This window comes from Xiphophorus couchianus, chromosome 20 (assembly GCF_001444195.1).
Source record: "Xiphophorus couchianus chromosome 20, X_couchianus-1.0, whole genome shotgun sequence".
Lineage (NCBI taxonomy): Eukaryota > Metazoa > Chordata > Actinopteri > Cyprinodontiformes > Poeciliidae > Xiphophorus > Xiphophorus couchianus.
This window is the reverse complement of record NC_040247.1, coordinates 18920981-18943743: the sequence shown is the minus strand read 5'-3', so window position 1 is coordinate 18943743 and position 22763 is coordinate 18920981. Positions and strand designations below refer to the sequence as shown.

At 38.8% G+C, this 22763-nt stretch overlaps 1 protein-coding gene across 1 annotated transcript; it reads right to left on the bottom strand.

Annotated features, from left to right (window-relative positions):
• Positions 1-1850: 1850 nt before the first annotated feature.
• On the bottom strand, positions 1851-21674 carry esyt1b (extended synaptotagmin-like protein 1b). The gene is made up of 52 exons (XM_028002192.1): positions 21075-21674; positions 19705-19746; positions 18588-18722; positions 17663-17736; positions 17519-17591; positions 17332-17421; positions 17107-17162; positions 16848-16968; positions 16589-16765; positions 15749-15831; positions 15518-15566; positions 15329-15418; positions 15122-15217; positions 13973-14044; positions 13788-13874; positions 13421-13570; positions 13191-13304; positions 12942-13118; positions 12578-12663; positions 12446-12494; positions 12169-12258; positions 11971-12066; positions 11804-11875; positions 11610-11696; positions 11371-11517; positions 10752-10858; positions 10482-10662; positions 10203-10379; positions 10040-10122; positions 9329-9377; positions 9141-9230; positions 8526-8621; positions 8324-8395; positions 7880-7966; positions 7630-7776; positions 7414-7550; positions 7193-7256; positions 7018-7112; positions 6777-6918; positions 5781-5957; positions 5609-5691; positions 4900-4948; positions 4693-4782; positions 4510-4605; positions 4349-4420; positions 4181-4267; positions 3952-4098; positions 3716-3858; positions 3160-3291; positions 2977-3079; positions 2671-2720; positions 1851-2414 (listed from the first exon to the last, which is right to left on the bottom strand). Exons 1-52 carry the CDS (start codon positions 21438-21440, stop codon positions 2387-2389), a joined length of 5463 nt encoding a protein of 1820 aa, XP_027857993.1. The 5' UTR covers positions 21441-21674; the 3' UTR covers positions 1851-2386.
• Between the last annotated feature and the right edge of the window lie 1089 nt (positions 21675-22763).

Here is a 22763-nt window from a genome sequence, read left to right as displayed (position 1 = left end):
CCAAAGATTCAGTTTTTTTTATTTTTAATATTTAATTTCCTCTTTGCTGGACTATCCACCTTATTCCTGGGAGGCTCACTGTGGAAACGATTAATGGGTTTTTACCATATTTAGTTGAACTTGTTCACGGACACACCGTCTGCTATCAGAGCTGCTCAGTACAGAGGATCGTAATTGTGAGTTTAATCACCGGGAGCGACAGGAACACGTTTTGTAACAGAATGAGCTCGTTTCTCTGAAGAACTGACGGTAATAAAGAAGAGAAAAGCAGAGACGCTGGTCAGAGTTCTGCGCTACGGAGCCCTCTAGGGGACATGGGGAATTTTTTTTCTTTTGCGTTCCCTCGCAATACTGTACTGGTCAGTTATGCAGCATAATTGAATACTGCCAGCCTTTCTTACGGTGGGCGCCGTACTTTCTGCTTTAATATAAGGTTATGTGAGGTTTTTCCATGAATGTTAGAATCTTTTGTGAAATATCTGAAGTTTTATATCTTTCTTTAGGATAGAAAGGCACCACAAACCTACGATATAAACAGAAACCTTCCGTAAGTAGGAAAGAAATAAAAATACATCCTAATTTGGACTATTTCTGAGTTATTATCGCGGGTAATAAATCATCTGACAGTTTTGTGTCTGCGCCGACAGTGTAAAACACCAGAACTACATAATATTAGCTTGGTGTGATGTGAATTTTATTTTTCGTTTGTATTTAAAAAAAATAATAAAAGTTCACGATCTGAGTCGGTATCATTATGTTTGGGCCAGGAATTTTTTTTATAAGACAAAATAAAATATCTGGGTTCATTTAGTCCATCACAACCAGAATCTCGAGGTTCCGCAGCTGCTGCGCTCCAGGCCGCAATATGGAGAATCTTAGCTGTAGGTAGCGGTAAAACAATATTGCCACATGTAAGCTGTAATAGCTGGAGTTCCTACATATTTGATAGCCTAAAATCTCTGTGGAAAGCCGATTAGCGAGTTGCTAATATGTAAACAAATGGCGGTTCCGGTCAGCGGCGGAAGTCGCGCCCATAAATCATGGGGGCTAGAAATAAGGTGGATAAACTGTTTTTATTCTAATGTTCCCTCACATCATCTTCAGTTTGCAGGCAAGTTCTTATTTCCTTTCATAAATGCATAGAAACATATTTTCCATCAATCAATAATACATCCATCTGAATTCAAAAGCACATGTAAAGCTGCAAAACAAATTTATTATTATTTTTTTTTACCGTATTTCAGCAAACAGGATTCAATATGATCTCAAGTTGCTACAAATATACAAACTTATAAAAAAAAAGCATGTGAAGCAAACAAGCTAAACTGTAAAAAAACAAATGTAGAAAAATAATCAAGCTAGATGGCAAAGTGCAGTAAAATGATTATAATTCCTAGTTTATGTTTGTCTTCAAAGGGGCAGTATTATGGATTTTCCAAGCACAATGTGCCATTTCATAGCAAAACCAAATAACTGTTACCTTGAGTTGTTATGAAAATCCTATACACACACATATATATATATATATATATATATATATATATATATATATATATATATATATATATCAAATATGACTTAAAAGACACAGTCTTCAGCATGTCATCATAATGTTTCTCCGTTAAGACGTTATAATTTTTACCAGAGTTGCACTGAGAAGCAGCAGCTCGTCTAATGAGGTCAGATAACGTGCAGTTCCATCAGATGTTCACTAATTGCTGCTGCTACTGCTAGTTTGAAGGAACTGAGTGGGTGAGTCGGGGTGGGGGTGGAGGCTCAGCTTGGAGACTGCAGCTCTGAGGAGGACCTTTGTGGACAAGGCAGCGCTCCGTGAGACCAAGCATTTAGGCGCCTCATAATTCTTGCCACAGTAGATTAAAGGATTACTCAAACATGCATGAAAGAATCAAGGCAACACTCCAGGTATGTTTTTGATGAGAGTATAACATTATAACATGATGTAAAGCTCAAAAAAGATGATTTTACATAATACTGCCCTTTTAAGATAAAGCTTTGAATACTGAAATGGCATCAAAACATTGATTAAAGAATACATATAAAACATATTTGCCCTTCAAGCATAAAACTTTCCTATTTTACCATTATTAACCAGGAAAATAAACAAAGTTCTTCAAAGGGTTCTTCATCATCCACTTTCTCAGCTCCATCTTTAAACTTAATTACTTTCCTTCTACTTAACTGATTTGTCACCTTATCTGTGGTGCAGGAACCTATATGCAGTGCAGTCCATTTTATACTTCATGTTAATACACAATAAGCTTGGTGGATGCAGTTAAAACTGCAGCAGTGGTGGGAAAGAGAAGGCATCAGTGAGAGTAACAGCAGAGTTCAGTTTTTAAACTCTCCAAGTGGGTGAGCAAGGCAGCTATTCAGCATCATCAGTCAAAGTGAACCTGCAATAAAAATAGACATTTAATGAAAAGGAAAAAAGACCAAATATCTTACAGATTCCAAAGGATTAGACAAAGTACTATCTACTATCATCTACCACCAAGTCTAGTCTCAATTCTTTATGAACAAAACATCTAGGCTACAACATAAAGTAAGATGTTAATATTTTCATGAAAATAAAAGAAAGAGATGTAGCTTGTATATGATTTTATACAGAACACATCAGAGTTTGGGTTTCATTCAACATGTTCTGCTCACCAGTCAGTGATTCCAGACTTCAGGTCAATCTGGGCCAACTCAATCTGCACCTAATGGAAAAAATCAGCAACTGTAAGGGGTGATTCTTCATATGTTTAATTATTGTCAGTGTGACATGCATGTCAAATGTAGAATAAGTCACGAGTCAAGCTGCAGGCTGAACATTCTTCCTGTTTTTATTTGTAGTGTTTTTCATGCTTTGTGGAAAATCCACATAGCATTGTATGTAAACTCTTGATCTTAGGTTGCCTGCAGTCAGGGTGACAAGAGTGATAAAACTGTGTGTGGGTGCAGTTTCACACTGACCTGTCCAATAACATCCCGGCTCCTGAAGGAGGCAGAGTTGTTCTTTACTGACACACTGAGGCGCCTGAATCTGGCCTCGTCTTCAGGCAGATCATACTCAAACCTTAAAAAATATTTAAAAATGTGAAAAAAATGTTAAGAAATAATAACAGATTCAAACACAAATAAAGAAAATGCTTTTACCTTTCATTGTATTCTGGGTTGAGGTCTCTTTTCTTCACTGCTGTCTTTTTCTTAGTGGCTTTACTTTTGTCAGGCAGCAGCATGAGGGAGACGTAGCTATCAACAGCATCCTTACTTTGGGACAACAGACCTCTGTGTACAAAGAAACAACAAACAGAAACTTTATCTATCCAAACCTCACTATTGAGGCAAGTTTACTGATAACCTAGCCAAACACCCAGTTTTAATAAATGTATATTAAGGATTTATTTTAGATCTTAATTTTTTATATTTTTCGTTTTTAAATGAAGATGCTATTAATTTCTGGAAAGAATGTCACTGGATGTTTTTGAGTGTCTGTTTTATATAGTAAGAAAAAAATGTGTCTTTCATTATGTAATTAATTTCTTTTGTCCACATTCTCATTTACAAACTGAGGCTGACCAACTGAAATCATTAAGATCTGTAATTTTTTAGTATAAAACATGTTGCTTAACTCTTGTACCCTCTAAAAAAACTGGCCTGTGCATAAAGAAATTATAAAAAACATTATAACTGCAAGTGTTTCAGCACACACCTGCAGGCATGGACGATCACAACGAGCTTTTTCTCCTTTGAGGTGTATAACAGAGACAACTTCACCTGGCCATTTCCAGGTGCAGGAGCAGCACAGGGCAGAGTCCCTGAGCCAATCATTTCCACCATCTTGGAGCTCAGAATCTTTTAGAAACAGAATGAGACTATCAGTAGTAGTCATCATATCTAAAAGCATTAAGATGAAGTATGCCCATATAATTTTATATATGTCCTCACCTTGAGTTCAGCCCTCAGCAGGATCTGACTGTCAGGTAAGGCTCCATCTAAATGAAACCACTGATCCAGGACCAGCTGTGGTGCTGCGAGGAGCTCTTTGACTGTGATCACCAGCGATCCCATTGGCTGGTCCCAGCCACTGGACAACTACAATGTAGTGAGAGGGATAATTAGTTTCAGCTGACTGTAGGCCTATTTACTACACAACACCATACAAAAACCGTCTTGCCTTAGCCACAAGCATCTGACGCTTAGGGTCATGGATGATGAAGTAGAAAGATTCGTTCCACTTAGGACTGGCGCTCCGGTCACACAGCTGAGGAATGATGACAAACACATTACTGGATAAATATGTATCATTCCAAGCAGAGAGAGTAGAAGGTATTAGGAGTCTCACTTTAGTTTTGGAGGTTGTTTCACCCAGAACAAGCTCCACTCCTGCTTTGGGTTCTTTTCCACTCTTCTTAAACTGCATCAGAAAGATAGATCGTTGTTATGTTTTACATTAAATCATGTCTATCTAGCAGTGATGATGAAAAACAACAACCGCTGACTCACTGGAAGTGAGTGTGCCGCCTCTATGTAGACAAAGAGTAGAGCCGCAGAGGGAACAGCTTTGTTCTGATATGACTGCAGGGTTTGAAGCTGCAGCACCTGTAAACATAAACCACAGAGATAAATCTATGTTGCTGGCATGGTTCTTCAACACTAGTCTCTAAAAAGCCATTCGTGAGGGCCGACCTGTTCTAGTCTTGCTGGGTTTGACACAGTAGGAACCCATTCCAGAATCAGGTGAACTCGTCCAGATTTCACATCTTTCAGAGTGAACCACTGCAGCAGAGAGATTCAGAGATAAACAGGCAAACCAACACCCTTCATTAAACAATGTAACAACACAAAGTTCAGAAGGCTTAAGATGAGACTCGGGATCATGAGTTACTGACTAACCTGATCTGTGTACTGTGATCTGATGACATCATTCAGCTTCACAGTGAATCTGTAAACATATGATTAACAAGATTTTACACTGCCGTAACATAACTTTCTCACATATTTAGCAATGCTACAACCATTAACTTCAATGTATTTTATTTATATTTTATGTGATAGAACACAAAGTGATTCGTAACTATGAAGTAAAAAAGAAAATGATACATCTTTTTCTATTTTACAAATAAAAATCTAAAACTTGTGGTGTGTACGGTATTTGCATTCATCTCTCCTGAATCCATAGGAGAGATGGAACCACAGGGCAATTCTGGAAGAAAGGTTGCTGCAAAATACTTGACTCAATACTTGACACTCTGTTATAATGGGCCTCTTGGCTGTTTATCTCATCAGGTTAGGAGGACAGTCATGTCTTGGTAGCGCTGCAGTTGTGCCACCCTTTCAATTTTTCTAATGATGGATTGAACAGTGCTCAACCTGGGATGTTGTAAGTTATGATGTAAGTTAAAGTTCAGTTAAGTACTACTTCATATTGGTCTATCACATAGAAATTCTGCCAAAATAGAAGTTTGATGTTGTAACAATATCAGTGCATAATATGGAGAGGTGCAAAAGATATGCATACTTTTGATCATTTCTCTCTATATTGTAAAAAGCTCTGGCTTTTTTTCTCCTTCAGTAATTTATAAAAACTTTACATGCCACACACCTTCCTAAGAAGTCATCTGAATCTATATCCTTATCAAATGCTTCGAACTTGATGTCCTGATCGCTGCGGCCACTCAAAACTACCTGTTTAAATAAGCAGAGATGCACATCTTCAAAAAAAACGACAAAAGAGGAAACAAAAGTTGCAATATTTGAATCACAAAACTGCCCACCTCAAACATTTCGTTCCATGTTGGGTTTAGATTCTCTTTGATGACATGACTTTTAAAAGCGATGTCACCGATATGGATTTTGACATAAGGGTCACTTTTGCCCTTCACCATGCCCCCCATTAGGTTGTCTTTTGCCACGAGATGGTGGGCTTCCAGCAGGTGGATCCTCAGCACCCCCTACAGGAGGAAGATATAAATTATTAAAACAGGCACAATGTTGCTCCTTATTAGCAACAAAAAATCTGAAATTCATCTTCATTTAAGAGTGCATTACACGTCACTGACAGAATGGTTACTCGACTGTTGCAAACAAATGAGTGTTTCATCCTTTGTTAAATGCTCGTGCTTATTTTAAGTTTCTGGAGTTTTTACAAGCTAACATGACACAATAATACCTGCACACGATAAGAAGACTGAAAACCAGCTCCAACAGATGCTACAGCAGGATATTTGAAAGGACAAATGAGCCTGGAGTTATTTAAGGACCGCTTTCAACAGGCGGAAACTCAGCAGCGTCTGTCCCTTTTACTATTCCCCATCCAGTTCATCAAGCATCTTAATTGACATCACTGTTTATTAAGAAAAATAATTGGACAAACATTTGATTGAAACATTCTTTCTAAAATGTTCCTCATTTGTTACTGTGTGAAGGTTTCACAATTATACAATTATCACTTTAATTCAGTTTCCTTATAGAGCACCAATTCACAACACACTGCAACCTAAAGTATTTTAGAAAAATCCTGCTGTAAATTCATTAGGAAATTGGGTGGTGGGCCTTTTCATCGTACTAAAGATTATATTTATAAATAGACAGTTAAAGATGCATCAAGACCTTTTTTCAACTTTGTTTATATTCACTAGACATGAATTCATCAAAATTTCTGGCAGTTTATGGAAGTTTATGTTTTTGTTTAAAAGCATTAACATGCATTAAGTATTAGCTGTGGAAAGCTAATTCTGTCACTCCAAACTTCAGATAATCAGCAAACCCACCTGTTTACCAAAGTCCTGCCCCGGCACTGTATGTGGTGGAAGACTTGGAGCCACTTTGGGGATTTCTGTGACCTTTGCTGGTGGTGCTGGGTCAGTGGGTAGACCTGTAACTGTGGCCTGAGCCAGACCTCCTAAACCTGTCCTACACTCACAGATAAACAGAAAAACACATTAGTTATTTCAGTCTGTTTTGCTTGTAGTTCATATTTCCCAAAATATTTGTGAGTCAAATTCAACTCACTCCTCTGTTTGAACTGGCTGTGGCTTCACATCTGTGTCAACCTGAGAGTGTGACTCAATCTGAGGCTCTTCTGCATATGCTGGTTCCTCCACCGGCTGGCAGAAAAAGATTTCAGTTACAACAGCGGAAACATTTAGGACATAGTTACTGTTGCCTTTTCTGTGATGTGCCTTACTGCAGGAGAATGGGATGTGTCATGTGTGGATTCAGGGTGTGTAGGTTGGACTACAACAGGAGAACTGAAAACACATTGAACCATTGGAAAATATAAAAGCCAATCTGCAGGAAAACTACATGAATGCTGAACTATAAAATTCCTGACTTTCACTACATTATAAAGTTCAGCAGTAAAAGTTTAAACTTACTTATTCTTCAAAGCAATTATGAATAACTCACTCATTTATTGCCAAGTTTGGGCTTTTTTTCTCCTCTTCAGCTGGTTTGCGTATCTTTTCAGTGGGAACAGGGGCATCCTCTTCTTTTGAAGCAGCGGCAGATGTCTGAGGAACGTCTGTCAACCGTGTGTCAAGGATCTGCCAACAACAAATATCCACTTGGTCGCTACTATGCGAGTTGAATGGAGCAAATCTAGGCGTGTAAATGTTGTCATACCTTCAGCTCAGCCCTGAGGAGGATTTCACTTTCAGGTAAAGCTCCGTCCAGAGGCATCCACTGGTCCAGGACCAGCTGAGGTTCAGAGAGCAGCTGCCTCACAGGGAGCACCAGCGATCCCATTGGCTGGTCCCATGCACTGGATAACTTTAGATAACAGGACACATTAGCAACACAACTTAGAACTTTGACCATTCACTTGATAGTGGGAGAAACCTTATTAGTGTTTTGAAACATTTAAGACATCCACCTTCACTATGAGCATCTCTTGGTGGGGGTCATGAACGGAGAAGTGGAACGCCTCACTCCACTGCGGTGATCTGGAGCGTTCACAGACCTTCAGACAGAAAAGTATAGATGAAAGCAGAGTTGAATAAAATACCCCATAAACTCATTGTTCTCAAAATATATTTGAAATTTTATTCAAATATAAAATTACCTAACTCCTATCAATTCTGGTATTATTTTTGTAAAGCAACTTACTTTTATATGTTGAAAAATATAGGGTTTTATTTAGCTATTGCTTACCATTATTGTTAAGGAATTTTGATAAAGACATTGATGAAATGTAGTACTTCGGTTGCTAAAACTGATTAAGTTTGACTAAAGTAGTGACAAAGTATATAATACCCACAGTACAGAAATTTATGTCATAGAACATTGTGGATTATTCCATGAGTTTGTTGTTTCATACCTTGGTTCTGTGAGTTGTGTTCCCAAATTTAAGCTCAGCTCCAGCTTTGGGCTCCTGACCGCTCTTCTTAAGCTGCAACACACATCCCAATATGAGAAGAGCTTATATTCCCTCTCAGTAATTATGGTTTCAGATTGAACACAAAAACCTCAAAACTGTTCCTTAATCAGTAGTTCCTACTATTACGTTTTTTATGACTCACAGGCAACGAGTGTGCTCTGTCCATGTAAACAAAAAGCAGTGCTGCAGTGGGAACAGCCTTGTTCTGGTAAGACTGGAGAGACTGCAGCTGCATCACCTGAAATCAAATAGAAATGCGTCACAGTGACTCAGCACTCAGGACGAAATACAATAACAAAATCATTTTAAGCTTTTCTTTGAAGTCTGACCAGCCGTGTCTTGACCAAAGCATAAAAGAGAAGAGTGTGAAGCAGGCTCCTTGGCAGACGGAGCAGTTTTTAATCCATCAGAATATGAAGGAATTACAATGTTATCCTCATTTAGGCATGAAAGCGTACGTCCCTCTCCTTTTTTCAATGTTTTACTGAAACCCCAAATTATGCATCAAGGCATGTGCTGTCAGTTAATGTTTGCAAAAATAGCAAACATTTTTATTTGACAGATTAAATGAAGAGGAAAGCAACATTTTCAGTATTTAACTTGTGAAATATTAATCAGAGCTAATCAAGAGAAAATTAGGCTATTCTGATTTCTAGCCCACTGACTAGTGGCGCTGTATTCAAATGAATTAAAAAATATAATTAAATAGAATTATAATAAGAGTAAAAGATATTTAATAAATAAATATTATATTAACCTGTTCAAGACTGTCATTACAGGACACTGTTGGGACCCACTCCAGAATGAGACGAACATGGCCGGATTTCACATCATTCAGGGTGTACCACTGAAACAGAATTATTTATTTACAGGCATCATTTATTTGCATCCATAAATGCATCCAGGAGGATTTATTAACACTGTGCAGAGAAGAAAAACACAAACCTGATCTATGAACTGAGAGCGGATGATGTCCGAAACACTTATTTTGAACCTGTTGAGAATGAAGAACATAATGTATATGATAATATAAATAAACACATATAATATAAAACCAAAATAAAGCTATCTTTTTAATAGCATGAAATAAGAGAGGTTATTCACACTAGGACTGCACAATGTCAGATAAAATATGTAATTCTGATATGCTTGCTGAGAAAATCTAACCAAATGATTGGATTACAATTAATCCAGTCATACTGATTGATATTAATTATGATTATATGCCATTTATTCCATTGTCTGTTAGCTTTATCATCTCAACCACTAAAAATACACATTCAGTGTAGTCAATGAGTGACTACACTGAATGACTACACTCAGAGGTCATCAGATTAGCAGAAAATATTATCAATGAATGCATCAAATCAGTCCTTTGCATTTGGGATACTGCGATGATGATTACTAATTGATATGTTGTGCAATTCTATTTCAAATTAACTTCTTCCAAGCAAACCAGGAAATGTTAGTCTATAAATAGAAGAAAAAAATGCTATATTCTATAAAATATCACCCTCTAAGTTCTGTTATTTGATTTTAGATTCTCATCTTCTACATGTTTTATGGTTTTAATATTATTTTCTGTGGAGAAGTAACTTTCAGTAAAGATATGTTTACTGAGCTTCATAAAAATGCAGATAAGACTGTCAGCCTCACCTGCCCAAGAAGTCATCTTTGTCCATATCTTTATCAAACATTTCCACCTGCACCTCCTGCCCTGACTGAGGCCTCAGCACCACCTGAGGACACACACAGCAGTTTGAATGAGTGTGTGAGAGTCATTATAAAGTCAAAACATGCACTGCTGTTTAAGACCAACCTCATAGAGCTCATTCCAGACTGGGTTGAGATTCTCCTTCACCACAGCGCTTTTAAACATGACCTCACCAACGCTGATCTTTGCGTAGGGATCACTTTTGCCCTTCTTCAGACCACCCATAATGTTATCTTTAGCAACCAGACTCTGAGCCTCCAACAGGATGAGTCTCAGGAGTCCCTGTATGAATGACATATTGATTTATATTCAATTAAAGCTTGTTGTGTCGTTTGTCTTAAATGCAATAATGCAATACTATTAAGCTCTATTTATGTATGTTACCTCACTGGCAAAGGTGAGGTCTGGGGATGTGTGAGGGGGTTGTGTTACTGCCGGGCTCGGTGATTCTTCCACTTTATCTTTCTTCACATCAGCTGCAGTTTCCTTTACTTTATGAACCTCCTCATCCAAAAGCACTGAGGGAACAATAGTTTCCACAGGAGGAGCGTCTACTGAAGCTGACCTAAATAACAAAGAAGCAGTAAAATTGAATCAACTTCAAGAGGTACTTAAATGAAATAAGTGAGAATAAACTTTTCTCAATTATTTTACCTGAGGATTGTGTCTGTCTCTGGCCTGCATTTTGCTGGAGTGGGGTCTGACACTACAGAGACTTTAGTCTTTTCCGTAGCAACAGGACACTTGGTAGGAACCAACATCTGTAATTAGGTTAAGTAAAAATAATTTGCTAATTAGATTTACTGGAGCCCCAAAAGAAAAACAAACCGAGGAAGCTAGAGCTCAAAAAAGTCCTTTAGAAACCTGACAAATTATTTTCTCAACCCTGCTATATCACCTATTTGAAGTATGCATGCATGTTGCTATTAATGAAACCAATGGATTAAGATAGCATTCACCATGTTGTCTGTGTTGTGCAGTATGTCATGATTGGGTAAGATACTTTTGCTGTAACTTTACTTCTTGTTTTTTTTTACTCATTTCATATTTAAAGGGGCAGTATTATGTATTTTCTATTCATGTAGAGCCATTTTACTTAATGCTTGAGCATTGGACCACGCTACACAAATGTAAGCTACTATAGGTAGGCAACAGTATGATAGGAGCATTAGCTACCACCGCAAAATGGAAGATTAATTAAAGACAGAGAGGTGGACCTATTGGAAGTGAAAAAAACAAAAGATTTAGACAAAACAAATTCAGCCCATCCTACCTTGAGTTCAGTTCTTAAGAGGATTTGACTCTCAGGTGAGGCTCCATCCAAATGGAACCACTGATCCAAGACCAGGTCTGGTTCAGCTAACAACTCTCTGACAGGGACAATCAGAGAGCCAATAGGCAGGGTCCAGCTGTGAGAGAGCTAAAAGAAGACAATTCATAATGTCCCATGTAAGCTTAGAAGTATTAATCCATAAGAAAACTCTCTGTCAAGCTGTGTGTCTCACTTCTCACCTTAAGAATAAAAATTTCCTGTCTTGGATCACGAACAGGGAAGCAGAACGCCTCATTCCATTTAGGTGAGATTGTACGATCACACACCTTCAGAAATGGAAGAATCAGCAAGAAATGACCAACAAATAAAGCAAAGAGCCAAACCAACCAACCAAGCCAAAATAGGGATATATGATTGGAGTTTTTGATCTTACTGTAGTTTTACGTGACATTTCTCCAAGTCTTAACTCCACTCCTACTTTTGGATCCTTTCCACTTTTCTTCACCTAAAGACAGAGAAAAATAATGATTTTCTATGATAGTTCCTAATCTAGCTGCCCATTTAACCAATTATTCACCAAAACATTGCTAAGTGACTCACTGGTAAGCTATCTGCTTGTTCGACATACACAAACAGGAGACCGGCTGAAGGTACTGTCTTGTTCTGGTAGGATTGTCTGGAGTAGAACTGAAGGACCTGAAACCACAGAAAATATTAGTATAAGTATTATTATTATTATTATTTTTAAAGAAAAGCTTGCAATGAGGTGATTTTTTGGACTCGTTCTAACATACTAACCTGATCCAACCCATCTGGTTCCGAAGACGTTGGAACCCATTCCAAGACCAGGTGAACTCGACCAGTCTTCACATCACTGAGAGTGTACCACTGATGAATAGAGACAAAACACTTCAATATGGGAACAAATGGGTCTGTTTGGAACAAACTCCTTCATGTGGACATGTAAGAAATTACATGCTTCATTTTTCACTAAAGTACATAATAAATCTGGAGATAAGAATACTGATGAAATATCGTTTAATTTCAGCTTTTTAATTTCTAACAAAACTCCCACCTGGTCCATGTACTGAGAGTCAATGATATCTTTTAGACATATCTTCAGCCTGCAAATCATAAAATTAATTATTAAAAAGGGATCATTTAAAATCTAATTAGAAAACAATATCACTGAAAGATGCAAAGCTACCTTCCCATGAAGTCATCTTTCACATCCATGTCTTTGTCAAACACCTCCACATGCAGCTCCTGACCAGGGAGCTGGGTCAGAACAACCTACACAGAAAAAGGTTACAATGCTTTCAACATGAAAATGATTGCTTCATGTTCATTTTTAAATGAACAATAATTGACAATCAGTCTCCTGTGACTGAACATAACTGTTAAGTGAGTTAGGTGGAGCACATTCCACAATACTTAGCCTGGAACCTGTAAAGCTAATGAAACATTACATGTTGTTCTTCTGTATATATGTCTATCATTTTCAAGTACTGGATTGAGACACATGGAACAAAAAATCCTAATCAGTACAACTTTAGTTAACAGATATTTACCTCATACATCTCATTCCAGGTTGGGTTCAGATTGCCTTTTATAACTTGACTTGTGAATGTTTCGCCTCCAATGTTGAGCTTGACATAAGGGTCACTCTTGCCTTTCACCATTCCACCCATCAGGTTATCTTTGGGAACAAGATTCTGACCTGCCAGTAGGTGAATTCGAAGCAGTCCCTGAATACAAACACGACATAAGCTATTTTGTTTGCTTGGGAAATGATATTCAATTGCATTGTATTTTATTACCTCAGTAGCAAAGCTGGGATGAGGGGAGGACTGCTGGGCCAATTGCTTCGAAAGTCCAGCTGCCACATTAGAAGAGACCTCAGCTGAAATACGATCCTCATCTAACCACAAGACCTGTGTTGTGCAGGAAAAATCATGGAAAACAGAGAGATAGCACAAAATGTCAACAGTGAGTTTGACATTTTGTAGAATATAGGGCAGGATAAACAACAATCAGCCCAACTATTCACCCTGAGAACTGCGTTGATGTAGATGCGACTCGCAGATCCAGCGTTTTCCAACTGGAACCACTGGTCTAGAGAAAGATGGGAAGTTTCCAGTACACGGGACAGAGGGATGGTCAAATTGCCCAACGTCTGCACACGGTCAGCATCCTTCACCTGATAAAAGAAGACCAAATTACAATAATGACCAATTCACTGATATCAGATTACATTTGCTTCATATCCATTTTTAAAAAATTTATTTAACAACCTCAATTTTGCCTGGAAATTCCTATTGAGACTAAAATGTTCTTTTACAAGAGAATCCTGACCAAGAATGGCAGCAGCACACAGATTTTACAAAACATTAACAACAAAATAAAATGTCTCTTACCTGAACGTTTATGTCCTTAGCGCGAGGATCTTGGATAAAGAAAGTAAAAGCTTCCTCCCACTCTGGGTTGACGGTGGTGTAGCAAATCTAAAAGAGCAAAAAAAAACAAAAAAAAAAACTATATTTACAATGCAGAAAAAAGATCCCATCTATAGTAGTTCAGTAAGTTATTGGAGCAATTTCACCTTGCTGTCTCTGGTTTTTTCCTGCACAGATATCTGCACCATGGGATTGGGCTCCTTATTTCCCTTCTTCATCTAAAGTTTTAGCAAAATAAGAACACAGTAAGATACATAAAGACATTTTTGAGCAAGAGCACAGCAACAAAGAAACAAAAAGGAAACAAATCTCACTAAATTAAAATATCTTCAACAAGTTGATATATTTCATAAACTGAAATCAAAAAGTGATGTGGAAACATTACAAATAGAATTTTGATTTCTGGTCATTTTGATATAGAAAGCATCTAATAAAAACACTAATTTAGTTTATCAGTAAATTAGAATATTACATTGATATTTTCAGAGCAGAAATGTGATATTATGCCCCCATCAATCATGGGGGAAGAGGGTTGGCTTGACATCTATCCAGTAGATAGATCGTCACTATCACTTGTCAAGAGGAAGATGAGTGACACAATACCCAACAATAAAGAGGAGTTGAAGGACAGAGCAACTTGGGCTTCTTGTACACAAAAAGTATGAGTTCATATTTTGTGCAGAATATGAACATATCTTTCAGCAGACCCAGATTTTTGCACTAAAAACCCTTTTTATTTGTCTATCTGTTGCTGAGAAACAGATTTTTGTGTTTTCATTTTCACTGACAAACAAATTAAAATAATCAATTTATGTGTTTTAATAGCATTGTTGAAAAACATTTTTCTCAATGATATCCTACTTTATTAAGATGCGTCTAGATCACATAAGTCTGAAAATGTGGGCATGTCTATGGTTTTGTGTGTTTTTGAGGCTACCATAGCAACAGAAATGAGTTATTCTCCATGGTAAAAAAAGGAAGTGTGCTTAACAGCAACACCCCCCCCCACACACACACACAATGATTAAGTGTGACTCTCATAGCTGTTCCCTTTGCTGTTAGATATGCCACCACATATTAACATGTACTCAAATAGTGTGTGCAGCAGTGTTGACCTATGTAAGGTGCATTCTTCTACAGCAAAACAGAGTGATACAGCAGCTGGAGACCAACACAACAACGATGTGGAATGTAAGACAGATGGCAGCTCCAGTTCTGCCCCAGTTTAACCACACAGGAAGCAGCTCTCAGCGACGCACGTATGTGGGCAGAGAGGGCAGAGATATTTGACTCACGGGAAGTGCCTCAGCTTTGTCGAGATACACAACCAAGATAGCTGAAGAGGGAGGGTTGGAGTTCTTGCTGGTGACGCTTTCATTCCTTTTTAGGACCTGGGCGAATTTCACAAACATTGTTTGAATTGTTAAGACTTCGAGAAGAAAAATACAGGCTGGAACAGATGATTCATTTTTGCATTTTTGTTTAAATAGAAAGGCTCCAACCTGCTCAAGTTGTTCAGTGTTAGACTGCAAGGCCAACCACTCTAGCTTGAAATGAACGCGTCCGGATGGAGTGTCTTTCAAAGTGAACCACTAGAAACAGGAGTGTACTCACATGTTTGCATTCTGATGATTGTCTATAAATTGTGTTTATAGACAATTTAGTCAAAGTTATGAAGGCTTATCACTTACATCATCAACCGCTATGGACTTTTTCACAATACCCAGATCTAATTTGGTCCTGCAGAAAAATAAGACGTAACATAATACCGCTAACAATTCATTACAGCTAATAATAATACAGCCAAGCTTATATTTAGGGCTTTTTTCCCTACTGTTTGCAATTGGTGACAAATGAATGGTGAAAAGCAAGTGTGACAGATTTAACAATGCAAAACAAAGACATGAATTATCTGCGTGTACCTTCCCAAGAAATCATCCTTGTCTGTGTCTTTGTCATAAACCTCCACCTCCAGCTCTTGACCCGGCACTTCATGGACAATAACCTTACATACAACACACACATAATGGCATGAGGACTGACAGAGGGATTTGCTTGGGAGCTGTCGGTGTGACATATGAATGAAAAATGATGAACATTTTCAACACAGAACGAGTCCAAGTGAAATGAAGTTCTATAAACTGATGAAGTATTGAAAATAGTTGTGGTCAGAAGTTTACCATACATTCCTTACAGGCATGGATATCAAATGACTGACTTTTGAGTGTAGTCCATAAGATTTGAACAGCTTTGTGAAAGCAATTCAGGTTGCAGAAGAAGAAAGGAAGTGCCTGCTTTGCTTGACTAAAATTTAAAGCGGCCCACATGAACAAACCAAAATCCCCTTAGAGACAGATTTGATGGCCAGATTAGACCATTCTTTGGACAATTTGGCCACAATGACCCAAAGAATGACAGGAAAATTAAGCAGAGGGTTTTAAAAGCTAAACCATACTAGCTGTAAAGCATGGTGGTGGTAGCATCATGTTGCGGGTCTGTTTCATAGTTATTTGTCGAAAGAGCTGTATCTCTTCAATGAGCCGAGCCATAAAATCCTGCTCTCTCTCTCCAGAGAGGAAAGCCACTTCCAAATTCTTCAATTTCATCTCAAATCAATAGCTATATGATCTCAATCAAGTCAGAACAGATTTTGGAATAAAGCAGGAATTAACCTCCAGAATGATCCCAAACACGACCCTGTTGTATGCTGAAGGGGTAGTGCATAAATCTTAAATGTCTCAAAAACGTGTCCTTTTTCTCACCTCATACATCTCTCCCCATTTGGGGCAATCTGTGTTATCGATGTGTTTGGAGGTGAAGGTCTGAGGCCCCATCCTTAATATGGCATATGGGTCAGATAAGCCTGCCATGACCCCTTTCACATAGTTATCTTTGGCAACAAGATTCTGTGCCTCCAGCAGGTGGATGCGCACCACACCCTGAGAATGAAAACAAGAGCAAAATAATATTTTTGTCCTGGGATGTGAACTAATGTAAAACATGCAGGAAGTGAGGCTTTACCCTGGGTAGCGGACAGCGTAGTTGAGCCACATGTAAACCAGGGACCAGTGGGACAACAAGACGATTGGGCAGCACCAAGAACGAAGCAATGGCGTCCATAATCATGCTGTCTGACATAACACTGTAACAGAAAACAGTTTGATATTTCATTAGCAGAAGAAAAAGAAGAAACGTTTCAAATGTTAAAATGTTTCTTAATAAAAAATAAATTCCCTATTCCTGAGTAAAATCCAAAAAAGTCTTTCTCAGCATGACTTACTTCAGTCCAGGAATGTCCAATAAATTGGTCAATCCAGTCCAATTGATGTCCAGTTTCTGGGAAGAAATGAGAACGCTGAGCAAAAAGTAAGTCAATCAGATCTGACAGAGAATCAATAGCAAGATAAAGCTTTCAGACTACACAGGGACACATGATAGTCGCATCAAAGTGAGGTTATTGAGCAGCATGAAAAGGACAAATAGAGGTGACTTTAAATAGACCTACAGGCCGACGGATGAAAAACATGGTGACGGCTCCCACTATGGGCACATCTCCAATCAGAGGCTCCAGAATCACTCGCATCATCCCATGTAGCTAGTTGCAGAAAAACACAAAGGTTTAATTGGAAACCTTCTATTCCATGTTGTTTAATACGCATGAATTTATTTTAAAGCTGGACTAAACGACAAACCTGAATTCCTTTGACTCCCGCCTTGCAAAAGTATCTTTTCACTTCGACATTGATCTCCACATTTCCAACGTAACTGAGAAAAGGGGAACATTGGCGTTAGTTACAACAAGCTGCCAGACACAAGAAGAAAGGAGAAGCAGTTACCTGATGTAGAGGTCTAGCAGGACTTGTCCTTTGTCGTTCTCTGTGTGTGCCTTGATGCCCACCACCTTCATGGCCTGCAGCAAACAGGGAGTGCAGATGTTTTTTAATCAAATGTTTCATTAGTTAATAAAGTCATGTCATAGAATTTTTATGGTGACTTGCAAAATCATATATATGCCTTCAACTTTTTCACATTTTGTCACATTGCAACCACAAAGCCATTTTTTTACTGGGACTTAATGCAGAAGACTGACACATGGTGTTTCACAAGCAAAAATATAAAAATTGTTGCTTGCATCTTTATTCAGCCAATGCCTTGTATTGTACCAAAACCTTCTGCTTGAATTACGGATGCAAGGATTTGGTGTTAGTCTATACCAGCATTGATTATGTAGAGACTGGATCCATTGCCCATTCTTCACATCCAAAGTAGCTCAAACTCAGTCACGTAAGAAGGAGAGCATCTGTGAACATTGATTTTCAAGCTTTGGCACAAATGGATTACATAAATGTGTGCTTCTTTAGGGTCATAGTTCACTCTAGCTCAATTCATTTTCCTATCTATTCCATGTAGTTTTCCGGTCTCTGATGAAGAACAGCACCCCCACAGCATGATGCTGCCAATTATCATATTTCACTGTGTGATTAGTGTATTCAGGGTTTTGTGAAGTGTTAGTTACTCGTCTCATCTGAACAGATCACTTGCTTCAGTGCTTGCTCTGTCCTCTACATGGTTTGTGTCAAACAGAACCCCATTTGAGTTTTTTTCCCCCAACAGCTCATAGTTGACTGTCAACAAATTATCCAACCTGAGCTGTTGGATAGCTCACGAGCTACCGTGGGCTTCTTTACTGCTGATAATATCAAACCCTTCAAAGTCCTATGAATACTTTTGCAGGACGCTCTATACTCTTGATGCCATCACCTTGTCTCCCATGTCCACTTTGGTGAAGCTGAGCGTCTGGAGGTGAGCGCTTGAAGCTCGGATAGACGGAGCGATTGTTTCCATCAGCAGCTTCTCGAGGTATTGGCCCACAAACGGCCATACCTGCTGCAGTACCTGGACAGGAAATTGAGCACATGGTAGAAATGTGATTTACATGTGAAAATCAGCCATACATATCCTCAGACTTCTGCCTCTGTTGTGATAAGTGAGCTTTGGGGTTTGGCTATCTAATAACAAAACTATTTGTAAAATGCTTCAGTGGCCACAAGCAATAATAGAAGAATGACGGCGGCAACTGACAAGCGTAGAGCCTTCCCAACTGTTAACCCACTAATGATATGCAGTTCCTACATGGATGTAGGAACTCATTTTCATATTAACAGTAAATGCCCTGCAGGTGGCAGATTTACAAAGTTGTTAAACGTTTTGTTAGTTTTGTTCAGTTCCCCCAAGGAAAGAATCAAAAGGCAGAGGCAGTGTTTGGCTTTATGCCTCTGTGGCTCTGGAAAAAAAATGCAGATAGTTATAGTCTGGCATAAGTAGGGAGTGAGTCATCAGCAGCCCACTCCTGTGGAGGACAAAAAGAATCTGCTGACCGGTCCTCAAATAAGCAGTCTCAAACCAGAGCTTTGTCTGTTGTGAGACACTCAGATCCCATGGTTCATTTAGCTGGAAAAAATGTTATTTTTCCAATGTGCATACAAGTAGCCTTAGTTTCTCTGGGCCGAAAGCACAAAGGGGCTGCAGCTTTTCTTTTTTTAGTTTCAAGGGAATAAAAAACTCCTCCCCCTTCCTGTCAGCCTGGTTGGCTGCAATGAAATGGAAAAGTTGAGAGGGCTGCCTGAAGCAGGGCCTGCTCTCTGCAGTACAGTACCTATACTAGGGGTGTGGCCTTCACAGGGACATGGCAGCAGCAGCAGGACCTCTGCTACTGTCTGTCAGCTAGCACTATCTAATAACCTACCACATGCTGTCAACTTTCAATCAGCAGGGCAGCTGTTATACTGGATAGACAAACGTGCTTGTTGAACTTGAAAAAAGGACCTAAGGTCACACATTAAAAATATGAAGTAAAGCAGATCATGCATTATCTCACCTTGTTCAGCCATTCAACCTTCTCCACGTCTGGAAAGTTGACCTGAAAACAAAAACAATACAGAAACCTACTTTAATTTTCTGGAGCATAAAAAAACACATGCCAGGATAGGGAAATGATTCAGTAAGAGAGAATGTCAGGAAACCTCATCAGGTACCCTCAGACATGCCTGAAAGCAAATTGCTTCAAAACAACATGAAGGTTGTTGATGCAACAGCTCCCAGCACAAATCTTACACTGAAAGATATGCAGTATCTCTGACAAGAGACAGGAGAACTGTGTGGCCATTTTAAGTGTATGTAATGCTTTTGCTATTAATATTTCATTGTGTTTTTGTTTTTAGGTGAATCTGAATTTATGATGTTAGTTGAGTAGAAATCAATCTAGAGAAGAACTTATTTAATACTTTAATGGAACGTGGCATGGTGCCTAGTTGTGCAAGCAATCACGGAAATCACGAAAGGAACCCACAGCAACCTCATCTGGGTGTAGCACCATGCTTTGAGTCTAGTCAGGCACATGTGGGTTCTGCATTATAGCTTTGCCTCCAAGCACTGAGAAGCAGCAAGTATAAATCTGCATCGCCTGCAGCAGAAATCTCCAAGACAAGTTCAAAATACAGCCGCGGAACGATTAAAGTGTTTAAAGATACTATCGAGTGCTGTTTGTTTTTCCTCTGAAAATGTACACTGACAAGAACAGCTCAGCTAGGTAATTAAATATGAAGTTCCACCATAGGATTTTACGAAACACAAAACATAAAAAACATATTAAAGAATAAACTGATAATCCTGCTCTGTGTGAGGATGTAATTAACTAAGAATCATTCTGATTGGTTAACATTAGAAAACACTATGGCAGATGGGTGAATTTAGAGCGATTTTAACATTTATTCAGAATTGCCCAAGTCACATATGAGTTGCAAAGGTTTTCAGTTGAAGAGTTCCATATTTTCCATAAAGATCTTTAATAATGAAATCTGGTCATTAAAGCTTCCACGTGTTGCGTTGTTGTTGTTCTAACATACAAATGTTATGCAAAGAAGGAAATTGATTAAAAATGTGGAAACAATTATTTTTGCACATTGTATTGCATGCATTTATTTATTTAAAAAAGATAATTGATGGAAGATGTTATAAGAATAATAAGTGATTTATAGTGTGACACGGTATACAAAAGGCTCCTGATTTGGTCATTTATCTAGGAAATCATCCTGTAATAATCATATTCTCAATAATTTGATTTTAGAGTCTCGTTCTAGGTCGCATGCCTTCAAGCAGAGGTTACTCCAGGTCAAAGTGAACTGATGGGGGGATTTATTACTGTTGACAGCTTTTGTTATCTTGAGAGGTTTTGATGTTGTTTCTTACCCACGCAGGGAGGTCTCTCCTGATTTTGGATGATTTCATGGACGTGTACTCCTCCTCGTTGTCCAACAACTGGATAGCCGACCTCAGACGCTCTTCCTTCGCCTCTCGAGCATGTTTCCATCCCGTGTATACCATCATGCCGCACACCAGCAGGCTGGTGCTGACTCGATAGTACCCGGCCAGATAGACGGGGAGCAAGGCGCTCAGACATTTCCCGAAGGTCCACAGCACAGCCACGGCGCTGATCCCTTTGGGTTTGGTGGTTTCTGCTCCTCTCACGTTACTTAACGCTTTCTCCCCGGCGCCGCTTGCGCCCGGATCCTCGGCGCCCTTGGCTTCGGTCGACTCCGGCTTGTCGTCCTGCATTTTTTTTTTTCTGGTGTATTCCTATTTAACGAGCTGAATGAGAAGTACTGGGTCGGGACGGTGTCGGAACGAGCCTGACGGCTAAAGTTTCATCTCCACCGTCACACACCGTTGGAACAAACTGACGGCTGGACGTGAACTTCGGATTCCGCAGCTGGCTAAATCAATGCAGGCATGATCGTCAGTACATCAGAACATTAGCATTAAAACATGCTTATTATCGGTTGTATAACGCAGTTGTTCTGGATGAACACGGGACCAGAGAAAGTACCAAGCTCCGTGCCCCACCCACGTCCCGTTAGCTGCATGAAAACACGCCCACGGCAACCAAAAAAAAAAAAAAAAATGCATTATTGGCTTTTTCGATGCTGCATCACTCTGCCCACTTCAGGGGCACAAAGTAGAGAGTCATCTGAGGGCTCGGGGCCCCACCTGCAGTTCAGCTCAAGAGCCACTGTAGAGCCCTGCAAAACTGTTCATAGCCCATTAATGTTTTGGCATAGTGTATAAGAAATATAAATTTCATTGGGCTTTTTTTGTGTCAGATCAAGAAAAATTGTGACTCATGATGAAAGTAAAATCTTAAAAGATTAAAAGTAAAAGATTTGTACTTTTCATGTATTCAGCCCCCATTTAGCAATACTTTAGAACTATGTTTTGTAGCAACTGTACATTGTTACCAGTACAGTTAGTCTCTTTTCATGTAGCAGTTTAGGACTTCCCACAGAATCTCAGTTAAATTTAAGTTAGGTCATTAACCTATGAATTGTAATACATGAATGTGTATGTTTTATGTAGGGAGATATGTTGTATGTATTTGGTGTCATTTGCTTTAGGAAGGCTAACCTACACGTCATTCTCAGGTCTTTTGCAGTTTCTAGGATTACTTTCCAGATAACCATGAATTACTCTTCATCCATCTTATCAACTCTGATCAGCGTTTCTGTCCCTATTAGAGTAAAACAAACCTCACAGCATGATGCTGCCACTGTCATATCAGGGTGGTTTACAGTTTTAGGTTTCCACCACACACTACATTTTGCATCTAGGTAAATGTTTTACGTTTTGTCTCATCTGACTTTCTTCTGTGTTTTCTGTGGCCAATACAATTGTGGCAAGCTGAAGGGACTTGATTTGACTTTCTCTCTGCAATAGTTTTCTTGCGGCCACTCTTGCATAAAGACCAAATTAATTGCATTTACATAGATGTCCTTTTAACAAATGCACAGATATATTTACACTAAGATTAAATTACACAGAAGCACAACTTGCTGCACATAACGGTAAAGCTGGGTGAATGAATATACACCATCAACATTAGAA

Bases quoted from the DNA above. Each gene is read 5' to 3' on its own strand.
- esyt1b (XM_028002192.1), bottom strand. From the start codon at position 21,440: ATGCAGGACGACAAGCCGGAGTCGACCGAAGCCAAGGGCGCCGAGGAT. The intron at 13,119-13,190 runs GTAATAAAATAC...GTTTGTATTCAG, and splicing joins ATCCCAGCTTTGCTACTGAG to GGACTGCTTCGAATTCACCT. The intron at 3,859-3,951 runs GTGAGGACATAT...TGTTTCTAAAAG, and splicing joins TGCTGAGGGCTGAACTCAAG to ATTCTGAGCTCCAAGATGGT.